The sequence below is a fragment of the Egretta garzetta genome, unplaced genomic scaffold, assembly GCF_000687185.1.
Source record: "Egretta garzetta isolate BGI_Z169 unplaced genomic scaffold, ASM68718v1 scaffold118, whole genome shotgun sequence".
Classification (NCBI taxonomy): Eukaryota; Metazoa; Chordata; class Aves; order Pelecaniformes; family Ardeidae; genus Egretta; species Egretta garzetta.
In genome coordinates this window covers 1,295,127-1,307,822 of record NW_009260484.1, presented here as the reverse complement: position 1 = coordinate 1,307,822, position 12,696 = coordinate 1,295,127, and the positions used below count along the sequence as shown (strand labels likewise).

Below are 12,696 nucleotides of genomic sequence, written 5' to 3'. Positions count from 1 at the left end.
CCAGCCAGATCATCAGGCTTGTGCTTAAGTGGGCATCTCTTAACCACCTTGCTTTTTAACTAAGGCCAAACTGAAGCAAGTCAGCTAAGCATGCCTACTGAAATCATGCCTAATACTGTGAAATAATCAGAGGCATCCTGTCTTTTGCAGTCCAAACAGCTTTACTAAAGACAAAAGTATCTACCAGTCAACTCAGAAAACAGTATGTCTAGCAGGATCGCTTTGTACACTCAGGGAAGGCTCAGAGAAGGCTCTTGCTGAACCTTAGGCAACTAAGCAGGTCAGGCTTGGTTTCTGTACTACCTTCTTTTTGAAGTATCTAAATGATTTATGGAACCTGTACAGTGGCAAAGAGGAGGCTTATAAATATTTGTAATATGGTCACACTCTCCAAATTTTAACCAACTGCTAATCTAATCCTAATGGGTAACAATTGCTTTCTCAGAGGGCTTCCACATTCTCAATTCCCAGCCCCTGGGACACCCACAGCTCAGTTTCATAACAGATATGCCAGATTGTCAACTTTTACATTTACCACCTCTAGGCTAATAATAATTTGACAATACAGCCTTAAAACATTAAGTACCTTAGTTTTAGTTAGACTATAATTAATATAAGACACAATATACTGAAGATATCACTAACCATCTTGTATATTGGAACATTTTAACGAACGGGTCTGCAATAACGTCAAGAGAAGCTGTAGGCTTTTATCTGTTTTCAGTGTTGGTATGTAAGCATTACTGCCAAGTTTCATCAAGACATCCAGAAGAGGGTTCAAGAAAGCCTCTAGTTCAATCCATTCTATGTTGCTTTTTCCACTACACAAAAACAAAAATTAAAAAGAAAGTCTTCTTCTGAGTATCTGCCTTAAGTGCTGAAGTCACTTAGGGGAAATAAATAGGACATGTTTCCAAGTCACTTAAGTATCTTTAGAAATGTTACCCAGTATGCTTGCAGCAACAGTTGGATAAGGCTAAGGAATGATCAGGATGACCAGAAGTCTACGGAGAAAAATGGACAACCTCTCGACCTGATCAGGTTTCTGCTGGATCCTTCAGAAGTAGGGGGAGTGAAAAAGAGAAAACTGCAAAATAAGGTATTTCATACTTACCTGTATTTATTCCTCATCTGCTCCACGTCTGCAGCCAACAGAATCACTGTTGCGACAAGCTTAGCTTCAAACCAGTCAGGCATAAAGCAATTTTCTCCTGATTAAAGATATTTTAAGGTTTCCACAGTATTTAAAAAATACCTTCATATTAATTTTTAAAACTTCTGGGTTTATAACTTATTAAAGTAAATTAGTAATATAACAACAATTAATGCCAACAAGAATATTACTACTAATTTTTTGCACTCTTTTATCTAGATAAAAACTAAACTGAAACCCAACTGCTTTCCTCTACACCTCGAACAGGCTAATCTCATTGGCCTCTATGCTGAAATCTATTTTAGGCAACGTGTCATATTATGTAGTAGCATATATTATGTCGTAGCTCGCAATGGGCTTTTCTATTGCTTTTAAAAATATATTAGCATATTCAAATGAAGTTAACCAAGAAGATAATTCCACTATGCTTTGTCAAAAACATCAGCTGTGATTTTGACCACCTAGAAGATATATGAAGAACTAAAACTATTCTGTCAAAAGAAAATTTAAAAAAACTAACTGCAGCTGCTCTTGTCGTTGATCTTCTATGCAGCATCACATCATCATACTTATAAAAACTGTTTCTTAAGTAGTAGTACATACACAGGTTTCAGGGTTTTTTTAACTGGTATACGTTTGGCTTTGGGAATCTAGAAAGCAAAACACACTCTGGAGGTCCAGTTCAAGCAGCTGGACATTGCTGATTCCCCCCCCGCCTCCTCCACAGAGCTGCTTATAAGCTAAGATTCAAATCAAACCAGAAAATTACAAACGCAACTTTTTAAAGTGAAACACAGATGTTTGCCATGGAATTACAGATAACATAGACCAAGGCCTAAACAAACATTTCAGGAAGAGGGGAAGATCTGTCAAAATTTTTAGTAAAGCATTTACCTTGGAACATCAATAGACAAAATTTGCTCGCAACTTTTCTAACCATAAGACAATCAAGTGAAGTTTCCCAGGCCGCAGGAAGCTTCTGAAGCTATTTATCATGAGCAAATTCTGATCTAGCTTCTATAGCTCCTATAGGTATAATGTGTTTAAAAGTGTTCAGTTTTGACTTTTGACATTATAAAACTATATAAAATTCACGGCTACTGCGGTACTTAAGTAGCAAATAAGTGAGTGCCACACAAAAGTTAAAGTATTCAAAAAGTCAATTCGCCATTCCTTCCCATATATCTAAAAGAAAATTCTGCACTGAAGTTGTAAGAATTTAAAATGTGGCAGTGAACAAAGAAGTCCCTTCAGAATTTATCTACATACAGCATACAAAGAACCTTCTTTGGTTATAACGTGTGGCAGCTCATCTGCTGCAAGTAGTCCAAGATCAAAACAACATCAGTAAGCAGGAGGGTGCTCCATAACTATATAGCATCTCTCTCCCTAAATATACTCGGTCAGTTTACAAACCTCTGCTGAGAAAGACTACAGAACCTCTATCTATTTACACTCCCTTGTGCTTTCTTCTTCCCCCATACTCCAATATTTTCAGGCACTGTTAAAAAAAGTAACAAAAGAAATCTAATGGACAAACATCAGTGCAGCATTATAAATTGAGTATTAAGGCTTAATTTCAATTAGTACTGCAGGACTGCATTTTATGAAGGGAAACTGGAATAGAAAATAAAGTTCAAACTTAAGAATCATTGAGTATCACAAATTAGGTAGAATTTGAATAGGCAAACAGCTCTTCTAAAATCCAAAGGATTTTTGTAATTTTATCCTTAAATTATCTTCAAAAAGCTTTTTATATTAATAAACATTTAACTTACTTTCAGATGCTGGTGTCTTAAGATACTCTCCCACAAGACTGCGTACATATTGACATAAAGATGATGTCTCTTGATGTTCAAAATCATGGGTCATCGATTTTCTGAAGCATCCATCATTCACTCTTAACCAACTGCAAAGCTAAATTAAAATCAGTATGTTACTATTTAAGCATAACTGCCAGTTCTTTACTGACATTACCAACAGTTCACTAAAGCGCTGTTAAATCCACACTGAGAAGTATTAACTGGAGCTACCTTGAGGCTTAATAGACTATTCCCCTCTAATTAATATAGCAAAAGGTTCTTCCAGAGAACAGTTCCAAAAAAGATTATTGGTACCAATATAAGAAAAAAAACCAGCTCTTAAAAATAAGTAAGACTGGTAAGATTTCCTTCAGGTCAAAAGGGCTTCCTACAGCCAACTGTTATCTAGCAAGAGCTGCTGGTTTGGTTTGTTTTTTTTTTTTTTTTTTTTTTTTTTTTTTTTACTTTTATGCCAATAATCAACAGAATAGGATGAAATGTACAGCACACAGAACAAGGGGCCACTATGCAAAAAAATTACTTATCATTATATTGCTGTACAACTAATTGAAGTTATGGCTACATATTCAGCTGGTTCCAGTATATCCTATATATAAAATGATTTCTTCTTTGAGGTTTTTTCATAGCATTTTGCATCTTGCAAAGACACAAAGCATATATCCCCTGGAAATCTAGAATTTACAATCTCATTCTACATGGTAGGCACACTTTTCCCTTTGAGACTACCCTGTTATTACTGCCAGTGCTGGGGTCAACCAAACAACACACGAATCAGAGGCAGCTCTTATACAAAGTTTTGGCCCATATACTGGCCCATTCAGAGTCTCAGGATCCACATTATCTCGGAGAGTAATTTCAGGACTAAGAGAAAGGGAGAAAATGCACCATGCTAGCAGATTCTCTCTCAAAAGATAGAACAAGCTTACAAAATAGTGTTCTTTTCCATCAAATGAAATTTTACAACAGCAAGTTGAGGGGAATGAAAAGGAAATAGCCAGAAAGAGAACATATATGATATGCAGAATCAACTGTCTGTAGAATCTGACGAGCAAGAACAGCTTCAGCTAAGGATGTTACATCCACTAGGTTTCCTTAATAAAAGTTGAGAGAGAAGCCAAAGTCATGGCTTTGTGGATTTTGGAAGATACCCTGCTTTGCACTCTCTCCATGAAGTTACCAAACGTGTAGAGAAGTGAGCAGGGATCCCCAATGGGAGAGATTACAGATACTAGTACAGGCTTACCAACAGCAGCTTTAGTTCCTACAATCTTGGCAAAGGATGCGGAAGACTAGAACTGTGATGAACACACAGAAGTCTCTTAAAGGACCAGTATTCAGGGACCAAAAGTCTGAGTAAGACCTGATTCTGATTTGCACTTCAATACAGCTGCACCCAACAGCTGCAATAGCAAGATGAACTCTAGGAAACACAATTAACTGGGACTTCAGAGCTTGCTCTGAAGTCAAAAACATCTCTGCCTCAAGAAAGAGCTTTTTCTTCTGCAGAATTGAGAATTTCTGCATGAAGAAAAGGTCGTATTTTTCTCCCCACCCACCCTACCTTACATTGAACCACGTTAAAATTCTTCCACTTTGAATCTGCTGAATAATTTGTTTAGGGTTAGCATCAACACCTCTATAGCGTTACAAAAAAATAATCACAGCTTTCGAGTGAAACGTAAATCCGTGAAGATTCCACATCCAGAAATTCCAGAATGCACCAATGCACAAGTAGCTAACTATTTAGATGTTAAATTAGTAATAATAAATCATGTGTCTGTATAGGTATTAAAAAACATTTGATGAACATAAAACCAGCTTCAGTTCTCACCTCTATCCATAACACAGTATCTCTCCTTAGAGACTCCTCTGGTCTAAGGGACAGAAGAAAGCTTGCAACTTCTGGGAGGGACACTTTCTCCTGAAGAAATTAATCAAGATACAATATTGCCAACATAATATACAACAGATAACATCTATATAACAAATCGAGAAGTTTGCTGTCATCTGGCAAACATTTCAGAAAAAGAAACTGACTTTTTCCTTTCCATTACACAGACTCATGTTTGCATCTTTGGGACTAACTTATCTTTACCAAGGAACACAATTCACTCTTCCCAAGTACTAAAATCTATCTGAAAGTTAATTAATGACTACAGTAGTGCTATTCACTGATGATCCCTTTTATATGAATGTACATATATGAGTAAGAGTCACTGATGAGTACTAGTTCTGAATTTCAAAAAGGAAATTCTGCTCAGAAAAGTTTATAGCCATAACACACAACCGGAAGACAGTCTACTTATCTAGAAAGCAAGCACGTTATAAGACAACCAAAACACGAATACTTTGACTACCGAATAATTAAGGTCTTGCTATTTCAACATGAATAGTAGTTTGAGCATTCTGTTATTATGAATATTTCTATTCTTTTAGGTATTTCAGAAGAGTCCATTTAGTTTCTATCTGTTAAAACCCGAGTTTATACAGTGGGTATCATAATAGGATACTATTCCATAACTACCGCATGAAAACCCTACGAGATGACATCAACTAATAAAAGGTAATGAAAAAATATATCTTATGAGAATCAAAGTTAACAGAAGCATACCCATACTTAAGGTAGTACGATTTTTTTAAGTAATCACTAAAAAAATGGCAAATCCAGCAAAATCAGTGGTTCCATGTTGTATTTAGCAGGTTTTTTGAATCCTGTTTACCCTGTAAAAGTGCTAGCGTATTTTTATTACACCAGGAAGAAAAAAAAACCCTCAAAATTAAACTCACCACGTCCGTCAAATGCATAGCTGTTTGAAGAAGATAGCACTGAGCAGCTCCACGCAACAAAATCTGATGTGTAATCATAGTACACTGAAGGACATCTCTGGAAAGAGGAAAAATATGCACTGTAAAAAACATACACTTAGGAAGTTTAAACGTTTTCATGTATTTTCTAATTAACAACCATTTCCAATATATTACAATTTTATTTAACAAACACGTGTAACACAATCACTGCCTGATCAGACAGCATACAATTCAGAACCAAGACTACTCCTATATGGCCTTTCAAAAACTGATATTAAAACTTGGATAAGCATACACCTGACAAAATAAAACGCATGGGGAGGTGGGGAGCACAACAAAATCAAAACTAAAGAAATAATCCCCATGATCACATCCGTTCAAACTGATAATTTAAAATTTGCATTTCTATTGGTAACAAATATAGAAAGAGAATATTTGCCATCAAATTGCCACCCTTACACAAAACTGAAAGAAACCTTAAATGCTCTTTTATCAGCAGAGGTGTGTCTGACTTTTTTTTTTGCATTTTGTTAATTACTTTTTTCCAGTTTTCCTTCAACCACCAGTAAGATTTTATTTCAAAGCTCAAATTTGATTAAACTGGAATAATTACTGATTTTTAGTGGCTCTAGGAAGTAAAAGATACTCAGGAAACATCAGTGTGATTAAGGACAACATACATGCCAAGAACTTTTACCTAGCCTTTCATTTACAGCTCTTTCAGTTTTCAGTTGTGGGCTGTCCCCTGATACAGCCTCAACTGCCATTAAACAAGGTTTTAATGTAATTAAAAGAAAAGGAAGTTCAATATATATCAATCAGGAAGTATGGAAGACCAAGGAAAAATGGTGCCAAAAAAGAAGCAATGACAAAGGACTGAAATGAAAAACATCCATTTTTTAAGTCACACAGAGATATAAATACATTGGTTCTTAAATTGCTTTCCTCTGTGAATTAGACATAAAGGAGAGAGGACCTTCCATTCCCATACACAAGCATCACATCCTCCTAGAATTAACAAACATGAATTATATCCTGGCTCTCCAGATGTTCAGCACCCTCCTTTACAAGAAGTCTGTAAGAACACAACACAGCGTACATTTTACCTTAGAGCATGAAGTCCTTCAGCGCCCAGTACTTTACATGCAGGGATATATGCCAGAGCCATAGAAAGAAAAAAAATGGGAACAGCACACCAATGCCTACTTGTCATCTTCTGAATAAACTTTAACAGGAAACTACCTTAAAATAAAAGTAAACAAAACAATCCAGAGTGACTTCTTGTTCTCAAATACATTTAAATGACACAGACCCCAGCAGGAGAGTGTTATGATCATTTGTGAAAATTAAATGGAAGACATCAGATAATTTTTTTCATTATTTCAATAAGTACATTCCAAAGAAGTCTGTCAGTAAGATAATATGATAAGGAGATAACCAGAAATAAACCAAATTTTGGCTCTGGTGATCCTCACTAATCACCATATTCAGTAATGGAGTTTTAATTCAGATTATTTCAAGCACTAGACAATGCCTTTTTTTAAGCTGTGACTCAGTTTGTGTGATGGCAGACCAAGTACATGGCGGTTCAAGCAATTTAAGGGATGCTGGCATGGCCAGAGCAAGCCTCAACAAGACACCACAGCAACAATTTGTAGCAGCAGGTCACCTAGTCTCAGGGTTGCTAATCGCAGACCCTTCACTTTGTGATAAAATACATGCCTTGGGACAGGGTAGAGAAACAGGGCATCTATAGCATTACAAACATGTAACGTGCTTACTACCAGAATATGTACCCGTAGATACAGGGCACTGAAAAGAGCTCTTTCTACCCTATTTAATTCACTTAGACCAGATATTAAATTATGGTAAGTCAAAGGTTGTTCCTCCTTTTCAGCCTACAGTAACACAAAAATTTGAAACAATCTCAGAAATCTTCCTCCATCCAACCTCACAGTAAAAGAATCCTTTTTCAGCTTCTGCTTCAGCACCTGGACTGACTCTTTTGAATGCCTAACTACACAGGTTGGGACTAAAAAAGTCTGGCAGATAGGTTAAAGGTTAAAAAACAAAACAAAACAAAAAAACCACAAACAAAAAAAAACTGAGAACCCCCCCAAAAGCAAACTAGAAAAAAATTAGTTCTAAAGATTTTGCTCAGCACTGTATTATCTATGCTGACAAAGAAAAAGAATCTGCAAGTACTGTTCACCTTCAGAACTCAGGAGTTTGGTTTTTTTAATAAAAAAGTAAGTCTGCTTCAGTTTGCCCCTAAAACAATTTTGTAGCTTAACACTACAGCATCCCTCAAAGCCTCTGAAGACCTCTCTCTTCTCTGGAAACTCCACTGCCACAAGGGGAACTACTCCTTTTTTTTTTTTTCCTCCAAGTAATACAGAAAAATAGCAGTAAATGTTTACATGACATATGTAAAATAGGTCCACAGGTTTTTTTATTTGGTTTCTTTATTTAAAAAAAGATAATGGTGAAATTGAAACATACCTTTTTCTTCCTGTGGAAGAAGCGTGAGATATGTAGCCAAAAACTTCTGTAGCCTCATTGCCAAAGGAGGACAGGCTCCCGTTAACTGACCTGGTGTCCTGTTGGGTTTTAAAACATCAAATACACAACTGGCCTTTTAACAGCTACAAGTAAGATTGCCCTTGAACAAAACCAAAGTGCAGTTCAGTGGTTAAATCGCTGCAGAGGCTGGGCCAACAGGCCACAGAGCTGGAGCGCATCAGCCTGCATCCTCCGCTTATCCCCATACTCCAGCAGCACCAGCAAACACACAGAGGATGGGGACAGTTCCAAAAGCATGACTCTCCCTGGCCACCTACAAAAGGACATAGTGGCTGCACACTCTGGCACTGAGCCTCAAGTCAAGTTACTCGGGCCTGAGTAACACAGAATGACATGGGGCTCCGGGAACAGGTTGCGGAAGCCCACAGGACAAGATCAGTGGTAATGCAGCAGGCATGTGACTGGTCTGATGTGGAGAACTGTGAAGACAAATTACCTACTCAAGTGTGCTAGGAAGCACGATTATAAAGTCAGCATAAACAAAACTACTGACCAGCACAGGTTTTAAGTAAAGATGCAAGAAACACTCCCTGAGACCAACAGAGGCAACCTGGACAATCAGGAGTCTCAGGATCCTGGCTATCAAGAATTAGCATCAGACAGTCATGAGATTTTACAGTTGTCTCTCATACAGCCTGCCATTAACCACAACTACTCTGTATATTCTTGGTATACTCAAACACGCACCCTCCTCTACATATCCAAACACCTTCACCAGAAATACAGAAGCTAAGAGAGAAGATTGTGAAGCATCAATCCAACACATGCACCCCGAAACACTCAGCACTTGCTGGAACTTCTGACCTCCCATCAGTGTACACCTGCAGAAAGCATGCAGCAGCCAGCTAGTTGAGATGAGAAAGACGTAACTGCTGTGAGAGCCCAAAGAGGTCACGCTTGTCCCATCATGTTTAGATGCAACAACCTATTCTGACTACACTTTATCCAGAATCACCCAATCCAAATTGATCACCAGTTTAATACATGACAGTCACATTTTTTGTCCCCCAAAAAAGCGCATAAATAGACAGCATCGACTTTTCTAGCTGCCTAACAAGGTCAGCCAGCCAAGGCTCGCTCCAACATCGTTCTGGCCTGAGTTTCAGATTGCTTGCTGAATCACCCAAGCCATTGCATCTGGCACAATGCTTTATTCCCCATTCTCAGTACTCTTGGGGCAACTGGTTCAAAGGACTGAATGCCATCAGTACACTGCACATGTAGCAACTGGTAAAGCCTAAAATTTTTCCTGTTTTTTATGTATTTACACCAAGGGAGGCCACTGTCACCTGTCAACCTCAAACAGGTCTTCCCATGAAAAAGTATTAATTTCCCAAAAGATAATCAGGCATGGTTGAAAAAACACTATCAGTTACGAACTGGCAACAATTAGAGCAGCCCGTCTTTCTGTACGGCAAGAATAGCAAAGTTTTTTATCTTCTCAAGTTATTAATTTATCGTATCTCACTTCATTTCCAAATTAGTATTTCAATACCAGGTGTAAAATAAGGCCTTGAGGCATCCCTATGTTGATATTACCAGGATAAAATTGAACCTACTTCATCTTACTCACAGCCACCCACCTTTCCTGAAAAACTCTTTACCTGTCAGGGAGTTTAGCAATACAATTTGCTTATTAATGTGTTTTCCTTTATCCAACACCTTACTCACATACTCAAACCAGTGCTACCAGAATACATTTCCAATAATCAATATATTTATTAAAAAAAATAAAAATCAGCAGCTTACCTACTATAGAGGGAACTTTCTGAGAGGGCATCCATTAGCGGTCCAATAACAAACTGATAAAAGGAAACAAGAACAATGGCTAAATGTACGTTTGTAAGGCAGTTTTACAGAGGTCAACTAGACTTACTTCACTTGACGTTAAAAGGACGGAGTCAGAAATTAGAGAACACTCTTGCTAGTAGTAACTAGTAGGAGCAAAGAGAGAGAGAAACTAAAGACAAGGAGAAGCAGGAGAATAATCAAGCAAAGCAATTTTTTCACTAGGTGCATTTCACAGAGTACTGTGAAAGGTGTGGGCAATTAAGAAATCCTTCTAGGAAATGGATGGAGAAAAGATATTTAAACATGAAATAAAAGACTGGGGCCAACACAAGTAGAAAGATTTAGGGTGCGTTTTAAGGTTGACTGGATTTCAAGTTAAGTCATCAAAAGGCTGACTTAACTCATATAAAACACAAATGTTAACCTCTGAGGGCAATGCTCCTTCTATGAAGGAGAGATGGAAGAAATAATGGTATAAAATAGATCATTCCTTACTAAGGCATAGGCTGGTTGGGGAGTCAATCTACAAACGATACTAATTGAAAAAAAAAAAAAAGAACTTTAAACTTACAGTATCTCCCACATATGGAATATTTTAAAGTGTGTTTTTTAATGGGATACAGTAACATACCGATTATACTACAGAGACATTCACCTCCTCAAAGGGTTATCTAGCAATGGATCTGCAAAATCCTTCCTTGAATAGGAGACACTATGCACAGACTTGAAGTCTGTTGATGAGGTTTATCCAAGACACTGTTTAATCAATTAATATTAATTAATGAATTTGGAAAGGTTCAGGGGCCTCTCAAAATGTGAAGCATCAACCACCCCTCTGAGAATTTCACTTCTGGTTACAAATTTCAATTAACTGGGAGCCAACTTTAATCAGAGAGTGCTAGTTTGAAATATAAGAACAAATGACTGCACTCAAAAATGCATTCCCTCCAGCCAGGCCATTTTTCAAGTAATTATCTATTTGACACCACTTACAAATATTGCTATCACTTACACAGCTACATAAGACCATATTTTTACAGAACATGTCTAATTCCAACACTACTGAGGCAATTAGCATTAAGACACATCATGAATTAGAACATCTGTCTGTTGTGGCACGTAAGACCCTTACCTCCAAAAACCCAAGTGAATTTGGAAGATGCCTCGTTTCATAAAGCTCCAGAAAATGAAGAATGCCTTCCTTCGTCAATGTTTTATTCTCGCTCTCAAACATTCGTTTATAGATGCACATGTGCCATGATGGGTGAAACAACCAACAACCTGTTACAAAAGTAAATTCTTCTGAATTGACACAGAAACGACAGCGACACGTTAGCATACTAACACACAACATACTGACATTCTGGACAACATCATAGTCAATTCACAAGACATTTCAAAACTATGATTATAGCTATTAAGATTTATAAAAGTACCCTGCTAAATCTCAAATACAAAAACCTCCACATTTATTAACATGGCTTTCAAAACTTACCCTCTAAGTTTTAGTAGTTACAAATTAAAATGACTAAAATGCAAAAACCACGTCCTTTTTTCCTGCAACTCTCCTCAACTCAGCATTGTATTCACCTGCAACACATTAACAGTCCTCCCACTTTACAAATCTCTGAACTTTAACTTGTAACATCTTGCACTACCTAATCAGATGTGTTCCATTTTGCCCTACAAAACATGACATTACATCCTTCACCATGCTGTCTCAGCTGACTCATTTTACTTCTTCTCTCCCCACTTCCAATAAGGGAGTTGTGCAGGTAACCTGGCTTGTCTGACTCACCCCAAGAATCTCTGGCTTCGTTTTATTTTCACACTAGCTTAAGTAAAGCAAGACATAGTAAAAAAGGACCACTTAGTTGGGTTTGCTGACAGAAAAAGATATTTCATAACATAGTAACCAATAAGCAAATGCTAGGATTTCTTATTGCATTTCAGAGCAGAGCCTGTAAATGTTTGCCAAGCAACCTATGCTTGTTGCAGACCCACAGAAACTGGAATAGCTACACAGAAAACAGCTAAACTGAGAAACAAAACATAACAAAAAGCTGAAGCAGTAAAGAAAAAAGTGTGACTTAACTGCCTAATACTTAGGAGATGTTTCAGAAAAGTTACATCTTACCTTTTTCCCCTGATATAGCGTGGTCATACAAACTGTTTAGTTTTGGTAACACTGGCTTTATGACATGGATCTGAAATGCAAATCAGATGTAATATAAGTAGTCAGTTTATATCTCAAACCTAAGAACCGGCACTTAGGTCATGGGCAAGAATTTACTACCAAGAGCATTAACATACAAATTGGCAAACATAACTGCATTTAAATAAAGCCGCAATGCCTGGGCAACTGATCCTGGCACTTGGCATGTAATACTCAATTGTAGGTTAGCACTGATGAAAAAATGATACTTCTATGCTACTGTATCACAAGGACAACACTTCCTAATAACCAACCATTCTATTCATCAAAAGTGTAACGAAACAGTGCGAATCTCTGAAATTAAACTTTTTGGTAAACACTCT

General features: G+C 37.3%; 1 protein-coding gene across 1 annotated transcript in view; it reads right to left on the bottom strand.

Annotated features, from left to right (window-relative positions):
- Nucleotides 1-12,696, bottom strand: part of TARBP1 (TAR (HIV-1) RNA binding protein 1) — a gene marked incomplete at its 5' end in the record, with an annotated part of 40,611 nt that overhangs the window by 27,057 nt on the left and 858 nt on the right. The window contains 10 exons of the mRNA XM_009644135.2: nt 646-821; nt 1,115-1,211; nt 2,932-3,070; nt 4,808-4,897; nt 5,764-5,860; nt 6,891-7,026; nt 8,287-8,384; nt 10,117-10,169; nt 11,291-11,439; nt 12,296-12,365. Of these exons, the coding sequence (XP_009642430.2) occupies nt 646-821; nt 1,115-1,211; nt 2,932-3,070; nt 4,808-4,897; nt 5,764-5,860; nt 6,891-7,026; nt 8,287-8,384; nt 10,117-10,169; nt 11,291-11,439; nt 12,296-12,365 (1,105 nt within the window). The remainder of the gene's footprint in view (nt 1-645; nt 822-1,114; nt 1,212-2,931; nt 3,071-4,807; nt 4,898-5,763; nt 5,861-6,890; nt 7,027-8,286; nt 8,385-10,116; nt 10,170-11,290; nt 11,440-12,295; nt 12,366-12,696) is intronic.